The 15,693-nt window shown below is 42.0% G+C and overlaps 3 protein-coding genes across 10 annotated transcripts in view; 1 reads left to right on the top strand and 2 right to left on the bottom strand.

The window, feature by feature from the left end:
• Positions 1 to 2,908, bottom strand: part of MFSD11 (major facilitator superfamily domain containing 11) — a 28,316-nt gene extending 25,408 nt beyond the window's left edge. The window contains exons 1-3 of one of the 3 annotated variants that reach the window (XM_080993915.1): positions 2,520 to 2,908; positions 2,189 to 2,361; positions 497 to 552 (exon numbers count right to left, since the gene is read on the bottom strand). In XM_080993915.1, coding sequence (XP_080850041.1) covers positions 497 to 552; positions 2,189 to 2,284 — 152 coding nt within the window. In that variant the 5' untranslated portion in view covers positions 2,285 to 2,361; positions 2,520 to 2,908. Of the gene's footprint in view, positions 1 to 496; positions 553 to 1,865; positions 2,039 to 2,188; positions 2,362 to 2,519 lie in introns of those variants that run through there. The other 2 variants (XM_080993916.1, XM_080993917.1) reach the window with 2 other exon arrangements.
• A 1,838-nt stretch (positions 2,909 to 4,746) lies between these two features.
• Positions 4,747 to 8,042, top strand: SRSF2 (serine and arginine rich splicing factor 2). Of its 5 annotated transcripts, none has more exons than XR_013982494.1 (4): positions 4,747 to 5,387; positions 5,755 to 6,065; positions 6,361 to 6,464; positions 7,030 to 8,042. XR_013982494.1 is itself a non-coding variant. In XM_080994079.1 (3 exons), the coding sequence occupies exons 1-2, from the start codon at positions 5,026 to 5,028 to the stop codon at positions 6,056 to 6,058; spliced, it is 666 nt and encodes a 221-aa protein (XP_080850205.1). In that variant the 5' UTR covers positions 4,747 to 5,025; the 3' UTR covers positions 6,059 to 6,065; positions 6,361 to 8,042. The 5 variants fall into 5 exon arrangements, 2 of the variants coding, with proteins under 2 accessions (XP_080850205.1, XP_080850204.1); XR_013982495.1 differs by having other exon boundaries at positions 4,748 to 5,387; positions 5,755 to 6,464; positions 7,030 to 7,142; positions 7,607 to 8,042; XR_013982496.1 differs by lacking the exon at positions 6,361 to 6,464 and having other exon boundaries at positions 4,749 to 5,387; positions 7,030 to 7,142; positions 7,607 to 8,042.
• Positions 8,043 to 8,715: 673 nt separating this feature from the next.
• METTL23 (methyltransferase 23, arginine) lies at positions 8,716 to 15,021 on the bottom strand. 2 transcript variants are annotated; one of them, XM_080994013.1, is made up of 5 exons: positions 14,924 to 15,021; positions 12,305 to 12,409; positions 11,406 to 11,643; positions 9,194 to 9,278; positions 8,716 to 8,951 (listed from the first exon to the last, which is right to left on the bottom strand). In XM_080994013.1, exons 1-5 carry the CDS (start codon positions 14,927 to 14,929, stop codon positions 8,768 to 8,770), a joined length of 618 nt encoding a protein of 205 aa, XP_080850139.1. In that variant the 5' UTR covers positions 14,930 to 15,021; the 3' UTR covers positions 8,716 to 8,767. The 2 variants fall into 2 exon arrangements, with proteins under 2 accessions (XP_080850139.1, XP_080850138.1); XM_080994012.1 differs by lacking the exon at positions 14,924 to 15,021 and adding an exon at positions 14,304 to 14,699.
• Positions 15,022 to 15,693: the final 672 nt, after the last annotated feature.

The raw sequence follows: 15,693 nt of genomic DNA, 5'->3' as shown, positions 1-15,693 counted from the left end.
ATCCTTACTTTTTTCTGGGTGTTTATAACACATTCTTTGTTAAGGACTTTCAACTTTGGAAGAGACAGATAACTTCTGTGTAACGAGCAGAGTTTGCTTTGCAGGATATCACCAATTTATTTACATAACTCCTTATGAGTGAGTGAAATGGACAGGGAAAATATCGAGTTAGACACTGGCTTGCCTTCTCACCCCCACCCCCTTCCCCCACAAGAGAGGCATGCACATAAGGGGACAAAATGGAGGGGTTTCTATTTTTTGACACTTCGGTGCAAGGCTAGTTTTCTTCATGCACTTTTTCCACTGCTTTGCAGATGGGGACTAGCATTCCGACACATTGTATTAGCTGTTTAGCTTGAAATGCTTAGCTCTGAAACTCTGTTTGGGACCTCCAAATAAAAAAGGAGGAACTCAGGGTATTGATAGGGAGAATGATTGTTTTCCATTATGTCTGAACCCAGTACATAGTGCGACTCAAAAGCAACAAAAAGAGTACCTTGTATAGCCACTGCCATGGAAATCAGTGTGATTTAAATTTGTGATAACAGTTTGCTGTACAGAAAGAATTTTTAAAAAAATTAAAATATGGTATCTAAAGATTTTTTAAAATAATAAATACTTGAGATACCTAACAGAACTAGAAATCAAACTACAGAGTAAGAGCAATTAAAACACTTATTAAACTTCAAAGCAACACCTTGAATTAGGTAGTTGCTATTGTAATACTCATTTTCACTGACTCATTCAGCACGTGAACACAGGTTTTCATAATCACTAATGTTGCAAAAACAGAAAGCAAGGATGCAAACGAAAGTTGATAGCCTGAGTAAGTTAAGAGTTTTGCACATCGGTTTTCTGAGCTCCCTGAGTGTTTTTCTCTCCCCTTCTCCTGAAGACAAAACTGCACATTACTTTAACAAACAGATATTCTGAAACCTACATTTGAACAGGTAACACTAATGAGATTACAATGGAACATTCTAGCTGATGAGTGGGAAGTGTCCTTGATTACGTATAATCCACAGGGAACTAGGAAGGGAATAACTCTCTCACACTCCTGCTTATTGAGGACAGGATTGATGTTGCATGCATGGAACAAGATCTTATTGAACAACAGGAATTTCCTCCATCCTCCCCCCAAATGCCTGCCAGCCCGCCCAAAATCTGCTCTGGAGGGTTGGATGAAAGCCCAGAACTGGTTTAGGGGGCACATGGGGGGTGTCTTGTTGTGAGACTGGACCATATTGTGTGTATGTATGCTTCATTAGCGCTACATTGAATTCTACCCCTTACACCCAGGAAACCTCATGCATGGGATTGGGGCGAGGTGGAGTGATAAAAAGCGGAATTTCACACAAAGGGATGGGCAACATGGTAACCTCCTAATGTTGTTAGAATCCTTCTCCCATTAGCCTCAGCATAGCTAATAGTCAGGGATGATAGGAACTGTGCTCCAACAACATCTAGAGAGGCATGGGTTTCTCTCTATAAAAGAGATGTGCAAGTGCTGGCAGTTAAGAATACAATCCTACAGTCCATGGGAGGGTGTCCCAGGGCCATAGAAATTTGCAGATCTTCCTTTCCTTGGCCAAAGAGAGAGGTCCATCCTCAGAGGGGGGCATCCACCCCCAGAACCATTCCCCTGGTTCCCACTAAAAAGGCCACTAACATGGCTCCTCCCCAGTGGTGTTTGGAGAGGAATGTTGGGATGAATCCCAAGCCTCTGGGATGCTCCTGGAATATTGGGGGGGGGGGTATATATCAGTCCTGGCAGAGCTATAGAATTGGTGATTATTCTGCCTTGCATTCACACAGACACGAACACACACAGAGACAGAGTAAAGATTATTATGCCTCAGCATTACGTTCTGAAAGATCATCTGAATGCTACACAGGACAGTGTGGGGAATCACATGGTTTTTCACTTGGAAGCTCATTGAGATCTATTATCCTTGCAGGCAATGAGGTTAGGATTCCAGCCCTAATCATTTTCTGTGTTCTCTAAAAGCACTAGATAGCTTCAGAAATATTTCTAAATCTAGAGAGATTAGAAGAAACAAAACTAGAGTTATCACATTACATGTGCTTGAAGCCCCAAAACAATATAACCAGACTGAAGCACCATGAAGAAAGGAAAGGGATGCATTCAGGGGAAGGTAGGAAGGGGTAGGCTTAGATTTTCACTTACCGCAACATTCCCACATGTTTGGAAAGCAGTGAACATAAACATAAAGGCTGTTCCTAGAACAATGATGTTCAACAGTTTTTTTGTCTCAGGATTCATTTTGTGTTTCCTCAAAAAGCTTTCCGGCTGAAGTTGGGGCAGGGTCACTACCCTTTAAGCTTCTTTTTAAAAAAATTCTGTCAAGACAACACAAATACCACAATAAGCGCATATGTAAAACTGACTGTGGCATCGACAGATATATTCTGACAAATGAAGGGAAATCATGTACAACTGTAGCTAAGCAAAATAATAGCAGAGAAAAATCTCCAAGCAACAGGAATGAAAATACTACCTTTCACACAGTGAACAACAGCAAGCTCTCCCAAAAGATGAAGCATTCTGCCCCAGCTGATCTTCTTTGACATTTTACTTCCTCATCATATCTTCTGAGTCAGTTTTTGGCCCAGAGACTTTAAATCACGTGGTGACAAAGGGAACTCCTGAAGAGAGCATTCAGTTCATGCTGGACAGGAACTAAAGAGCAGTACAGAAGTCAGGTCAGCTGACCAAAAGGAAGAAAGCCCTGATGAATTCTGGGAAATGCAGTTCTGAATGTTCCATTCTTAGTCAACACAGAAAAGGCAAGCATGCAAAGGACTTGCTTGGTTATTTAAATGATACATTTAATGAGGAATTGTTGACTCCCTTTAAAAAACATTCATTTCTGCTTCATATATTTATATAATCTCAATGAGTGGTAAAAAGAGGTAAGATATCTAAGTATCATTTACTTAATTGGGCATTCAAGTTATGTGTGTCAGTGTTTAATTTACTTTCTCCATACTGTACTAGAATGTGAATTACTCGGCTATAACGTGTACTGTTAACACAGTAATAATTTCTATTACTTTATTCTTCCATCACACAAGGAAACCACTTTTTTAATTAACTGTTACACATTCCCATGCAGCTTTTTGGTGACAATGAGGCACAACAGATTAGGTGGTGATACATTCTGGTTCAGGGGTATGTTTGGAATGTGGGCAAGATATTGCTGGTGTATAAAAAGGTTGGGAGGCATTGTTTTTAGATGCTTCTACCATGATTTCAGGGATGCGGGTGGCACTGTGGGTTAAACCACAGAGCCTAGGACTTGCCGATCAGAAGGTCGGTGGTTCGAATCCCTGCGATGGGGTGAGCTCCCGTTGCTCGATCCCTGCTCCTGCCAACCTAGCAGTTCGAAAGCATGTCAAAGTGCAAGTAGATAAATAGGTACCGCTCCGGCGGGAAGGTAAACGTTTCCGTGCGCTGCTCTGGTTTGCCAGAAGCGGCTTAGTCATGCTGGCCACATGACCTGGAAGCTCTACGCCAGCTCCCTTGGCCAGTAAAGCGAGATGAGCACCGCAACCCCAGAGTCAGTCACGAATGGACCTAATGGTCAGGGGTCCCTTTACCTTTACCTTACCATCATTTCATAAATCAGAGTGATGACCTCTAATATTTCAGAATTTTGTCAGCTAAACATTTCACTTGTGGAATCAAGTAGCCAAACACTATTTTTGTTCATAGCCAAACCCAAAAGGGGTGCCTTATTAACTCACTAGTGCATTGCCCCAATAAAAAGATATTCCATTTGGGAGCACTACTAATTAACCTGTCTTTAAATCTGTTTACTTCATTGTAATACTTTTGTACAGAACAGAGTTTGGTAGGTTAGGTTGTAATAATGGCTATAAACCTCCATAGAACAAAATACAGTAACACAGGTCTATTGTTTTTTAAAATGCCAAACTTTTACTTTTTTTGCTGTTCACATTCACTAATGCACCAGTTGTAATCTGCAGTCCCCTTAGCAAAAAGCTTGCTTTATGGTGTCATGATTGCTTTTGATAAAAGACACGGCCGGGCTATTATTTTCTGATTCCACCCCCCCCCCCCCCGACCACGGCTCCTATCAACATCTCCTCCACCTAACTCGGCACTAATAGCAATGGGCGGGGCAAAAGGTAGCCACGCCCTCAACCCTAGTTCGCGCCTCTTCACTGCGGCAGGAAGGACATCATCGCTCCGCCTCACATCCTTAAACCGTCCAAGGCTCTCGTGCACGCTACGTGTGTACTACAGATTTCGCGCGCGCGCTCCCTAAAGATCAGTTTCCGCTCTCCCTTAGCCGCCATTTTGAATCCAATACTTCCTCTTTTTCGACAAGCGCTATTTGAACGCTTAAAAAGAAATAAACCCGCGCAACTTGTAATAAACAAAATCTTAAAGAACATGTTTTCATATTTGATTCAGCAAATTTAAAAACATTGCATAGTCCTCAGGAACAGACATTTATGTATAATACGTGTGTGTGTAATCTCTTCCGGGGTTTCAAACCTAACGGCGCCTGAGCGTCCAAAACCCTGTAATTAAGTTTACAGTATCTCCCTTGACGGCCCAGTTGCGCCGCCAGCGCGTTTCCATGACTTTTTCGGTTGGGAAAACGAAAACGGATTTTTAATTTGAATCGACCCAGCTCTGGGAGTAGGAGGGGGGAGGGTGGTCTCGCGGTTTGCTTCCGGGTCACAGGCGGCCATTTTGTGGCGCTTAAGTGCTCGGGGAAGGGCGGCACCTCGCTCATTTGCTCGTGGCTGCGCGGAGATGGTGGTGAGCGAATGAGGCCCTGTCCGCGCGCTTGAGACCCGACCGCAGGTCCCGACACCTGCAGCCCCAACGGAAGAGGCCTTCGGCCGCTACTCCTCACTCCCAGCCCTCTCGTCACGCGCCTTCTTCCCCCTCCCACCCCCGTCACCGCTCCGCTTCTCCGGCGTCACCCCCTCCTCCCTTCCCTTTCCCCCCTTTCCCCTCCCGCTGCTATGAGTTACGGGCGGCCGCCGCCGGACGTGGAAGGCATGACCTCGCTGAAGGTAGACAACCTGACTTACCGCACCTCCCCGGACACGCTGCGGCGCGTCTTCGAGAAGTACGGCCGCGTCGGGGACGTCTACATCCCCCGCGACCGCTACACCAAAGAGAGCCGCGGCTTCGCCTTCGTGCGCTTCCACGACAAGCGCGACGCGGAGGACGCCATGGACGCTATGGATGGGGCCGTGCTCGACGGGCGGGAACTGCGCGTCCAGATGGCCCGCTACGGGCGGCCGCCCGATTCCCACCACAGCCGCCGGGGGCCCCCTCCGCGCCGGTACGGCAGCGGAGGCTACGGACGTCGGAGCAGGAGGTGAGTGAGGGGGGGGAGAGAAGGCCCCGCGGCTGCTCCGGAGGCCAAGGCTGGGCTGGTGGAGGGGTGTATGGAAAGTGGGATCTTTGGCGTGTGAAGGTAAAGGGAGTGATTGTTGCGAGTAACTTGAGGTGGCAAACGAAAGGCCTGTGTTCTTTGCGGATCGCTTTGGCTCAGGTCGGCGGGAAAATAGCTGGGCCACGTGATCCCCGAGGGCGAGGGATCGAATGGGCGACGCGGAGTTTTCCCCTTTAGGCGTCATAAACGAGATCTGGCCGGGAAACAGCATTGTGAGTTTCTAGCCGTTATTCAATCCGCCCTTTTTCTCCCTTCTCAATCCTTCCTCTAACCCGCCCGCTCTCCGCAGTCCTAGAAGACGACGTCGCAGCCGGTCCCGAAGCAGGAGCCGCTCCAGGTCCCGAAGCAGATCGCGGTACAGCCGCTCCAAGTCCAGATCCCGCACACGATCCCGGTCTCGTTCCACTTCCAAGTCCAGGTCTGCCAGAAGATCGAAGTCCAAGTCCTCTTCTGCCTCCAGATCTCGCTCCCGATCGAGGTCCAGGTCCAGATCAAGAAGCCCCCCGCCTGTTTCAAAGAGGGAATCGAAGTCGAGGTCCCGTTCTAAGAGCCCTCCTAAGTCTCCCGAAGAAGAAGGAGCTGTGTCATCTTAAGAATATGGTAACGTGTCTGGCGGCCTACTGTATTTGCATGCTGTATTGTAGCACTCTAGTGGGTATTGGGTTCTTGAGACAGGATTCTAGCGTGAGTAAATCCTAATGGGGCATGTTCGTTTCTGAGGAGGGCATTTTAGCTTATGGCTAATAAAATAAAATGCAATTTTTTACAGAGACTATATGTGTTTTGTTGCAATTAATAGCTTGCTTTTTAATATCTATTGTTTGAGACGCAACCTATTTCTGAAATGACTATTTCTTACTGTTCTTACCCAACATCTGCATTTTCCCCTTTAAAGCTGCGGTCTCCTGTTTGCTTAAAGAATATTGGCCAGTATTGCAGATTTTAACTGATTTGGCTGATCCTCCAGGGACCAGTTTCTGTGGGCGTGTATTGGAGCAGGTTTGTCTTTAAATGTTAAAGATACACTATCCTGTTAATGACCAATCAGTCCTGTGTTTACAATGCTGAACGGCATCCAATATTTTTAAAAGTGGAAGGTGAATTGCAAGAGCTAATGGAAATCAGTTTTATCTAAAGTACGATTGTGGGCTTCTAAGGATATGTAGGGTGGGGAAAATGGATAGTGTGTCTTTAACCTCCCTCAAATTGTTTGGTCCTGTTTTTTCAACGGAAGTGGGCCTAGAATTGTTAAGTTACACAACTATTTAATGATTCTTCAAGGTTTTGAATAAGAACTAATGCCTAATGTGAATTGGGCTGGATTCAGGTTAAGGGTACTTCAATCTTAGCCCGACACTATGTAACATCAATAATGGAGATTCAACAGTATCAAAAAATTCTCATGCTGTCTACATTAGTATCCAGTATCATGGTGGGAGGTGGGCATTGCACATTTCTAAAACAGTGAGACAAGGCCAGTATTACTAGGAATCTGAGAGCATCCATAAAATATGGAGGACATACAAAGGGGTACCTTGCTGAACTATACCTTTTTCAAACCTAGATAACGTCAAAAACATGAGAAACCTACATAAAGGAAGCCTTGGAGGAAGTACGATCGTTAGAATCGCCAGTCCATTGGAGAGATCCCGGCACAACCAACCAGCTGTTGAAAAGGTTATTTTGTAACACTTTGTCTAACTTTTACTTTACTTTTGAGCCTCAAATGGCAGACTTTTACATTTATGTGCCATTTTGTTGCTATTATTCAAATTTCTTGTAATTTAGTGAAGTGAACGACTACAGATTTCATTATTGGCTTGGATATGTGAGGTAAAATTTTCATTTTTGTTCATGTAGTGCTGATTTTGCAAATAAAAGTGATAACTAACTTGCTTCCTCAAGTTTATTAAAGATCTATGCAGCTGTGATATGCTGAATAGCTTAATGCTGTCCACATGCTCAATTTTTGCCTTTAGTATCAAATTCTGAAATTTTTAATTCAAATGCATTTGCAAATACTTCGTTGAAATAGTATCTACAAGTCAAACGTTAAACTTTACAGCTGACAATTATTTTGAACAATTTGTTTTTATCAGACAAAATTCTAATCTCTTCTCTTATGTATTTTTGTGCACTAGGCGCAGTTGTGTAGCAGTTGAGTAATGCTGGTTAGCTGTTAAGGTGGCGTGTTGCAGTGCAGAGTGCTTGGCTGTTTCCTGTTTTCTCCTGATTGCTCCTGTAACGATGCCTTGTCGTGCAGAAACAAATGGCTGTCCAGTTAATTATAATTGCCTGACAACTGCACTTCCAGTCACCCGGGCCTTGCATAAAAATAACGGAGCATACAGTGAGCACATCTAGCTGGTGGTAAACACACCTTATTTTTTTCCAGAATGGTAAATTAGACCATCTACATATGTGAACTTGGATATAAACAAATGTAATGTTAAAAGCATTTGATTCATTCCTCTGTAAGTACTGATTTGGAGTATCTCTTACAACATTCTATACTATAACCACTGTGTCTGTAGTTTAATAAAACACTTACTTGGTGTTCAGTTTTTTGAACTCTTATATCCTGACTCTGCTTTGTATGTTAGAAGCGAACAAAATCTGTCGTCCTATTTCAGAACAGTAGCTAATGTGTATTAACCTTCATTTATATATAACAAATCACATTTGGAGTACTTTTCCTTTGAAATTTGTATGAATTGTTCCAGATTTGCAGGATAGGAGTCAATAATGTACCTCTACAGTACACAGTATATAGTAGAGCACACAGATGGGAATATTGCACATAAGTCATTGGAGGTGTTTTCTGGGTAGTAGATACATGAAGTAGGAAACTAAACTGACTAAGCAGAATATGCTATCTTAATGTGAGAATGGCTGCACTAAAACTTAAAACATGCTGTGTACATTGACAGCTATGTTGGGGGCAACTGCTACTTCACTGCTGAATGTCGGGAGAAGACTACTAGGGGGAACCCTTGAAATGCAAGGAAAAGCACCACCTCATGGTGCCACATAACTCCATTTACTTAAGACCAGGGATGGCCAAATGTGGCCCTTCAGATGTTTTGGGACTACAACTCCCATCATCCCTAGCTAACAGGACCAGTGGTCCGGGATGATGGGAATCGTAGTCCCAAAACATCTGGAGGGCCAAGTTTGGCCATGCCTGTTTAAACAGCATCTATTGTAAACTGGCTGAATGTACAGCTTGCTAGTATATCCAACCCAAATGTGTTAGAGGTAAATAACTTTTATTTTAAAACACATCAAAGCAAACTTCTCTTTTAAACAGTAACAGGATCCAACTTGGTTGCTTTATTTGTTGTGAGGATCAGCATTTCAATAGTATGTCTCCCCGGAAGAGTAGAGCCTGCCAGTTGTTCCTTGTTGGCCTCAAAGGATTGCAAGGGCACACAGATGCTTTCCATTTCCCATTTGTGAAGCAGTCCTTCAATAGTCCAGTCAGCACTGAAAGAAACACCAGTCAGCACTTGAATCTTTCTCATTTAATACCTAGGCTTGTGTAATCGCCAACATATTTTAAAACTGGCTCCTCAGTAACACTTCAAGGTTACAAGTCACAGAACACCTTGTAATAATACAAAAATGGTAATAAACTAATAGTGTGCACATTTTAGACCAAGGTCAATCAGTATGCCCTGTGAAAATGCTTGAAACAAAATACCAAAATTGGAAATTCACAAGCATACCTTCTGATTTGATGTGTAGTCCAGAACTGAGCATGTGGATTCTTTTCCATTAGGTAGTGCACTGTACTTATAACATCTTCAAAGTCTATGAAATAATGGAAGTATTTAATGCAATAATACTGTAAAGTGGTGGCATTTTACTTTTGTGCCTTTTTTACTTTGGTCTTTAAAAACCTAAGCTGCCATTTATTCCATGTTGGAGAAGGGATATAAATGTGTAGAAGTTTGTAAATTATGTGCACTATATTTTGCTGTACAATGGCATAAACACTGTTATCAGAAGTATAAGTTGTAGTAACATCTATTCTAAAAAGCCTCTTCATACAGGCTTTGTTCTTTTAGAGTGTGTGGGGCTTTCATCCAGTTTTGCACATGAGTTCTGTCTGTTTTTCAGATCTTGACCAAGTTTCTACATAATGGGTAGTGAATGGGACTGCCAACCGCATCCTTGGCCCATGGCTACACTGGCTTAGGCTAATGGGAGTTGGGGAACCAAAGGTTCCCCACTCTTGCAACTATATTATTTGTTTATCCAGCTGAATAAAAGTACAACCATTGTATCTGATTCCCATTTCAAAATAAACTCTTCCCATGTGACAAGTGCAGAAGAATATTACACTGTACACACACACACACGTGTGTATCGGGTAGCTTTACATAGCCTTTACTGGTCTGGACTAATTTTTTGAAGAAAGTGCTGGTGGAATAGTCTGCCTCTACCACATATCAATAAAAGGCCACAGTGTATGTTCCCGTACTGCCATGATAATGGTTATTTGCAGCTCCTAAGATTGTAAAAATTAAAATGATTACAAGCACACGAAAGAGTGAGGAAGGTGTGTTGCTGTCCTATTTGTGTCAGGTGCCATCTAGTATGCAGAATTTTACAACCTTAAGACTGGCTGGTGCCCAATTCATTGTGCTATCACTTGAACAACAATTGAATCAACAGTATTATAGTTCATAGGGGACTGGGCCATGGCTTGATGGTGGAATAGACACTTCGCAGACAGGTGTTGGGATTTGGCTTCATTAAAATACCTTGGGTAATGAGAAGAGTTTGAAAACTTCATTACATGATTTCCACAGCAAGTCGGGATAGATTACAAATCCTCACAGCCAAGCTAATGAGACTTAAAAGTCCAGCAACATCTGGAGGACCACAGGTTCTCCAGCCCTATAGACTAGTGGTTCTCAAACTTTATTTTTACTACTTTGCTAACAGTCTTGATGGACTTTTCTACAAATTCAAACACACAAAATACTTTTGTAACTACAGTTTTCATTTCTGATGTGCTTGAAGGGATTTTTGTTGCTGTTCCAATACCTGTATTTTTAAAACCACCACAGCATTATGAAAATAGTGGCCCCCAGGTCATTGCATTCTTAGCCTGCTTAAGAATCTGGCCCTGATCAAAACTATATCCAAAAAAAAGTGTAGGACCAAGTTGCTTTTTTCACATAGACTTTTAGCAATAGAAAATGCTGACCAAGATGAGTAATGGTCCAGAACAGCTTCATATGTTTTTTTTATTGTGGACATGTTGGGCATTCTGCTCTTGTTGGAAGGAAGACTGGAATATAAGAAAATGAATTCATTTTCATATAATTGACCAATGATGCTAAGCGTCTGATACATATTAATGAAAAGCAAATATTCGCTAGATATAAATACTTCACTAGATTTCCATGAGTCAGTAATTAAGTAATTTAAGAAAAACTTCCATTTACTTTCTAAGTTACTCTATCCTAGTATACTCTTGCAGTGCCTAAATCAACGATTTACCATTTCTGTCATTGCAGAGCTCTCATACTTTGTGTTTTGATGATAGTCTAAGTGCTCTAAGAATAGTCTAAGGAAGGAATATCCTTTTTTATTCCTTTTAACTTCCTTTGCTAGTTTCCACATCACTAGTATTTTACTGCCTGTCCATTATTATGGACATGCAGTGGACAGAATTTGCATGTGGAACCAGTTTTTCAACATTTGCGCTGTTAACCGCAGCCTCTGTAAAAAAAAAAATATAAATCAAGGGGAATAATATTTTCTTCAGCAATTTGGATAACACACATGGCAGACAGGAGTGGCCTGGAGAGCTGAGGAACTACTCAGGTTTTTGTAGCCACCATTCACACCAATTTAATTTGGTGTCAAATTCTATGCTGTAGATGATCAGAACATGCACAGCAGTAGATAAAACTTTAGAATTACCTTCTGGTTCGAAAAAAATGTCAGATGCCAAAATAATGTCCACTGGAGGTAAGGCCAATAGACTGGGTGATACATGACCCCAGGTGAGTCCTATGACATGTACTCCTGAGAGGTTATTCATCTGGCAGCTTCTTCGACAGTTGTCCAAACACTGAGGGGATTCTGCGTTATCTGACAATATAATTTCTGCTCCACATTTTGCTGCCACTATCCCAGGAAGACTCACACCTGCTCCAATCTAAACAGAGTAAAAACTGATTTTTAACACCAAATACACGTATAATGAGTTCAGAACTTTACTGCAGCTTGGGTGTGTTTCTTCCTCATGATCATCGATAACTGCTAAATGACACAAACGAAAACACCAGCAGTTTACTCACTAGAAGCCTCATTGCACAATCCGATTTCTAAGGTCTTATTTAATCTTTGATTAAGCGTTTCCTTCAGAAATGAACTGTGTCAACAGTTGTGGTCTGGTCTACATTTGTTTGTTGCAGTTTTTTAGCAGGAAAGCTTGAATGGGGAAGCAGATATAGTTGCAAGGTCTGCTACCCTATTGATATGGTCCATGTCCCAGAGATTTATGGAACTAGGAATTCCTGAATACTATAGAGGATTTTCCAGTGGATAGAGTTGATCCTGTCAAAGCCCTCTGTGTTGCAGAGTTTGATAGCATCTGAAGGGTCACACACATGTTTTAAAAACATAGTTTACTTTATTTTAATATTATAATTTCATACTATAAACCTATATTTCCATGTGTGTTTTCAGGGCCTACCCTATTCCTGTGACTAATCTATTTTCACTTTTTAATTGTAACCCGCACTGGGACCTGCTGGCAAAGGTCAGGTAAATTTTATAATGATGAAGATGATAATAAAATGATTACGATGATTCACCTCCAAAATTCTCTTGCCGCAGACTAGTCTTCTATGAAACCACACATATTGGGCCAGAACCACTGCACAGGGCCAAACGTACATGCCATATTGGGGATCAAGGACCTGAAAAAAGGACATCTTGCTGTAAAACATGGTTGCTTCAGAAACATCTTTTAAAGAAACATGATACAGGTGCATTTTAAGTTTTCATCAGTTTTCCTTTTTGTAATGGAATTTTTCATTAGAAACCACATACTGAGAAAGAGCTGCAATTGCAATTGTGTAATAGATCAAGGGGGAATCATGTTTGTTTTGCAGAAGACAATTGTTTTTTTTTCTGCTGGGTGTCCATAAAAGGAGTTGCTGTCATTGATCAGTTATACAGTGCCAGTGAAATTCAGTGAAGCAAAATGATGGTTGCTGGTTGCCAGGATAGGGACCCGACACATAAACAATTTAAAAAGTGATGTAACACAACAACTGAGACCGTTAACTCTTGTTTAGATGGCCAAGCAATACTACCATGCTACCATGTGTAATGACTCCAGGATTCATTAGAGTCTATGTAATCTAAAGTGCTGTTACAATCTCAAACAAAAGAGGCTAGCAGCAGCATTGAACATCTGCACATTTTAAAGAATGTCAGCATTGCCACTATTATTCCACCAGTAACGTTAACTCTTGTAACTTTATCATAGTTATAGTCAGTGCTTTTTTTCTAAAAAAATGTTTAGGGGTACTCTCATTTTGACTCAAGAAAATCACCATTTTATAGTTTAAATCGGAGGAAATAAATACAGTACAGTAAATAGACAAAAACACAAAGATTCACAAAATGTTTAGGGGTATGCGTCCCCCCAGAAAGAAAGCACTGGTTATAGCCAACGTCAAAAAAAGAAAAGATATGTTATGGAAGCATTTGTCAACCATACGTTGTATTTGCTAAATTAACACATATAGATAAGAAGTCAAATTACCTATAAAGCACTTGTGCATAAAGGACAAATACACAGGCAAACACACATACTCTTCCTGTTATTTTTAAAAATATAAATGCAAACTGTGCTGAAGTTTCAACCCAGTCTGGCACATCACTGAGGCATGAACCATACATAAACGTGTGCAAATGGTCGAGACAGTGCATATATGCTGTGATTTGTTTAGTTGTGAGAGAGTAGAAGTGGCAAAGATCTGCAGAGCAAATAGAAGCTTGAGATACAAAAGAGACGGAAAAAAAATTCCTGAATTCATTGATTTGTCCTACAAAATGATCACCTGTACCTTACTTCAGTGATTCACAAATAATGGAACAAATTGTGCCAATGGATCACAGGAACATTATGGAAGAGCCATCAGATTTCCAGCTGCTGGTGAACGCTAAGAAAAAAAATCAGCATAATGTACTAACAGTGCAGTCTTGTACATCTCTACTCAGAAGAATGCTCCATTTAGTTCAATGGGATTTATGCCCATGTAAGTGGGCACAAGATTGCAACCTAAGTGGTTTCCACTTTCAGATCAATACTTGAAATTTAAATAGTCCTGAACTAAGATGAAATGTCGTCATTGTTACCTCCTTGTCAACAGATTTGGAAAAAAAGCATTACTTTTCTTTTGCAACGGAATGTCCTGCCAAACCTTTGCAGGGTGGGACTAAAATAACAAGGCTACCTTTTCATCTTCACAATACGTTTTATTTTAAAATGAAGCTTATCACAAAAAATAACATTTTAAAAATCCTACAAAATTGCCCTTAGTTTTCTCCTAGGAGTTAACATGAAAACAACTTAGGTGATTTTGCCTATCAAAATAAATTAAGCGGCTTTCATTAAAACGTCTCTAAGTGGCAAGCAACACCAAATGATTGGTGTGCAATTTACTAGTAAATGCAGACCCATTTGATGCATATATTTCTGTATATGTATCTCCTGCCCCATATTTCTTCTGCTTTAAATTGCATAGTTCCAAATTCTGCTTCCTGCAAATACGCATTTAAAAAATGATAAGGGATCAGCACCTCAGGAATAAGCACCACTAGCTGATCTCTTTCTTCTTCCTCCTCCTCCTGATGCTCTCCTGCAAACCTGTACTCCCTCACACTGAATTTGCATTCCGGCTCGCACATGGGAACCCTTTTCCCCGCAAGAAGGAAAGCTCCCGGTACTGTACATAGACAGACAACCATGAGGTGCTTCCTGAGCATTGGCTGTATCTTACTCGCTATGGACTGATGTGTAAGTGGACCATTCGCAGTCAAGAACGTTAAAGGCGTCTTCCGGCCAAGCACCCTATCGCAGCCAGTTACGAGAAGGGTGGGATTAGGGAAAAGCAGCAGACGGGACGATGGAGTTTGTGCTGCAGCAGAGGTCCCTCGCCTTTTAATTTTTGTTTTACTCATTCTTCATGGTTCTCAGGCGTTCCCCTGCAGTACCCCCGTTGGTTCAATTAATGCATTACTACTCCGGAATTAAAATAAAAATAAGATGAGGTGAAATGCGGAGACAGAACACCTGAACCAACACACAGCGAAGAGCAGCTGACTGATAATGGCCAGGAGCTTTCGTGGATCAGAGCCCACTTAGATGCATGGAAGTTTTTAGTTCTTGGTTCTTTTTAAAGAACTTCCGTGGGACCCACTTCCATCCGATGCACGATATCAGGCACCTGTGATCAGACCCACGTTGCGACATGGTCCTCATCCCTGCGCAGAGTCCGGCAATGCCTATGGGTTGGAAGCAAATAAGGAATGCCACATGTTGTTTCCAAGAAATATAAAGCACCTCACACTGACGGAGCATATCCAGCATGCTTTGTCCATAAATTGCTGCAGTCGTTTGCACACTTGCTGGGGCTGAGCCACTGACTTTAAGTATGATTCAACATGCATTGTTTAACCATCTCCTCGAGCGATGGTTGCAGCCTTTAATGCGTCTCTTTCTTTCCTGGAAGTGGTAACTGTCGTGTAGCAAAAACGAAGGGTGGGATTCGACGAAGTTCTATTCAGAGTACACCTACTGAAATTAACTTGAAATTAATTTGTTCTTGCATTTCAGTGGGTCTCCCCTGAGTTGAATACCACCCAAAGAGTTGTGTGTGTCCCCTTATGAACACATGCATTGGTGAAAAAGCTTTCGTGACCTCAAGGCCGCTTCACGGTGCATCTGAGGAATCTCGAGCCCACAAAACCTTACGCGTTAGGATTAAGTCTTCACGGTGCCACATGGCTGTGTGATTGTTTCTCTTCTTTCAGCCTCTCCTCTTACAATCCAGACTGACATTGGGAATGAGCTTTCTGACCCAAGCCAGCCAGCCAGCCAGCCACATCTTATGCACCATTCCTCCCTAAACGGCAGTGCAGTTCCCGTTTTTTTTAAATAAAAACAACAATGGTAAGAGCCTGCCACAAC

The sequence above is a fragment of the Podarcis pityusensis genome (genome assembly GCF_964106645.2).
Source record: "Podarcis pityusensis genome assembly, chromosome: 2".
NCBI lineage: Eukaryota > Metazoa > Chordata > Lepidosauria > Squamata > Lacertidae > Podarcis > Podarcis pityusensis.
This window is presented reverse-complemented; position numbering and strand designations above follow the sequence as displayed.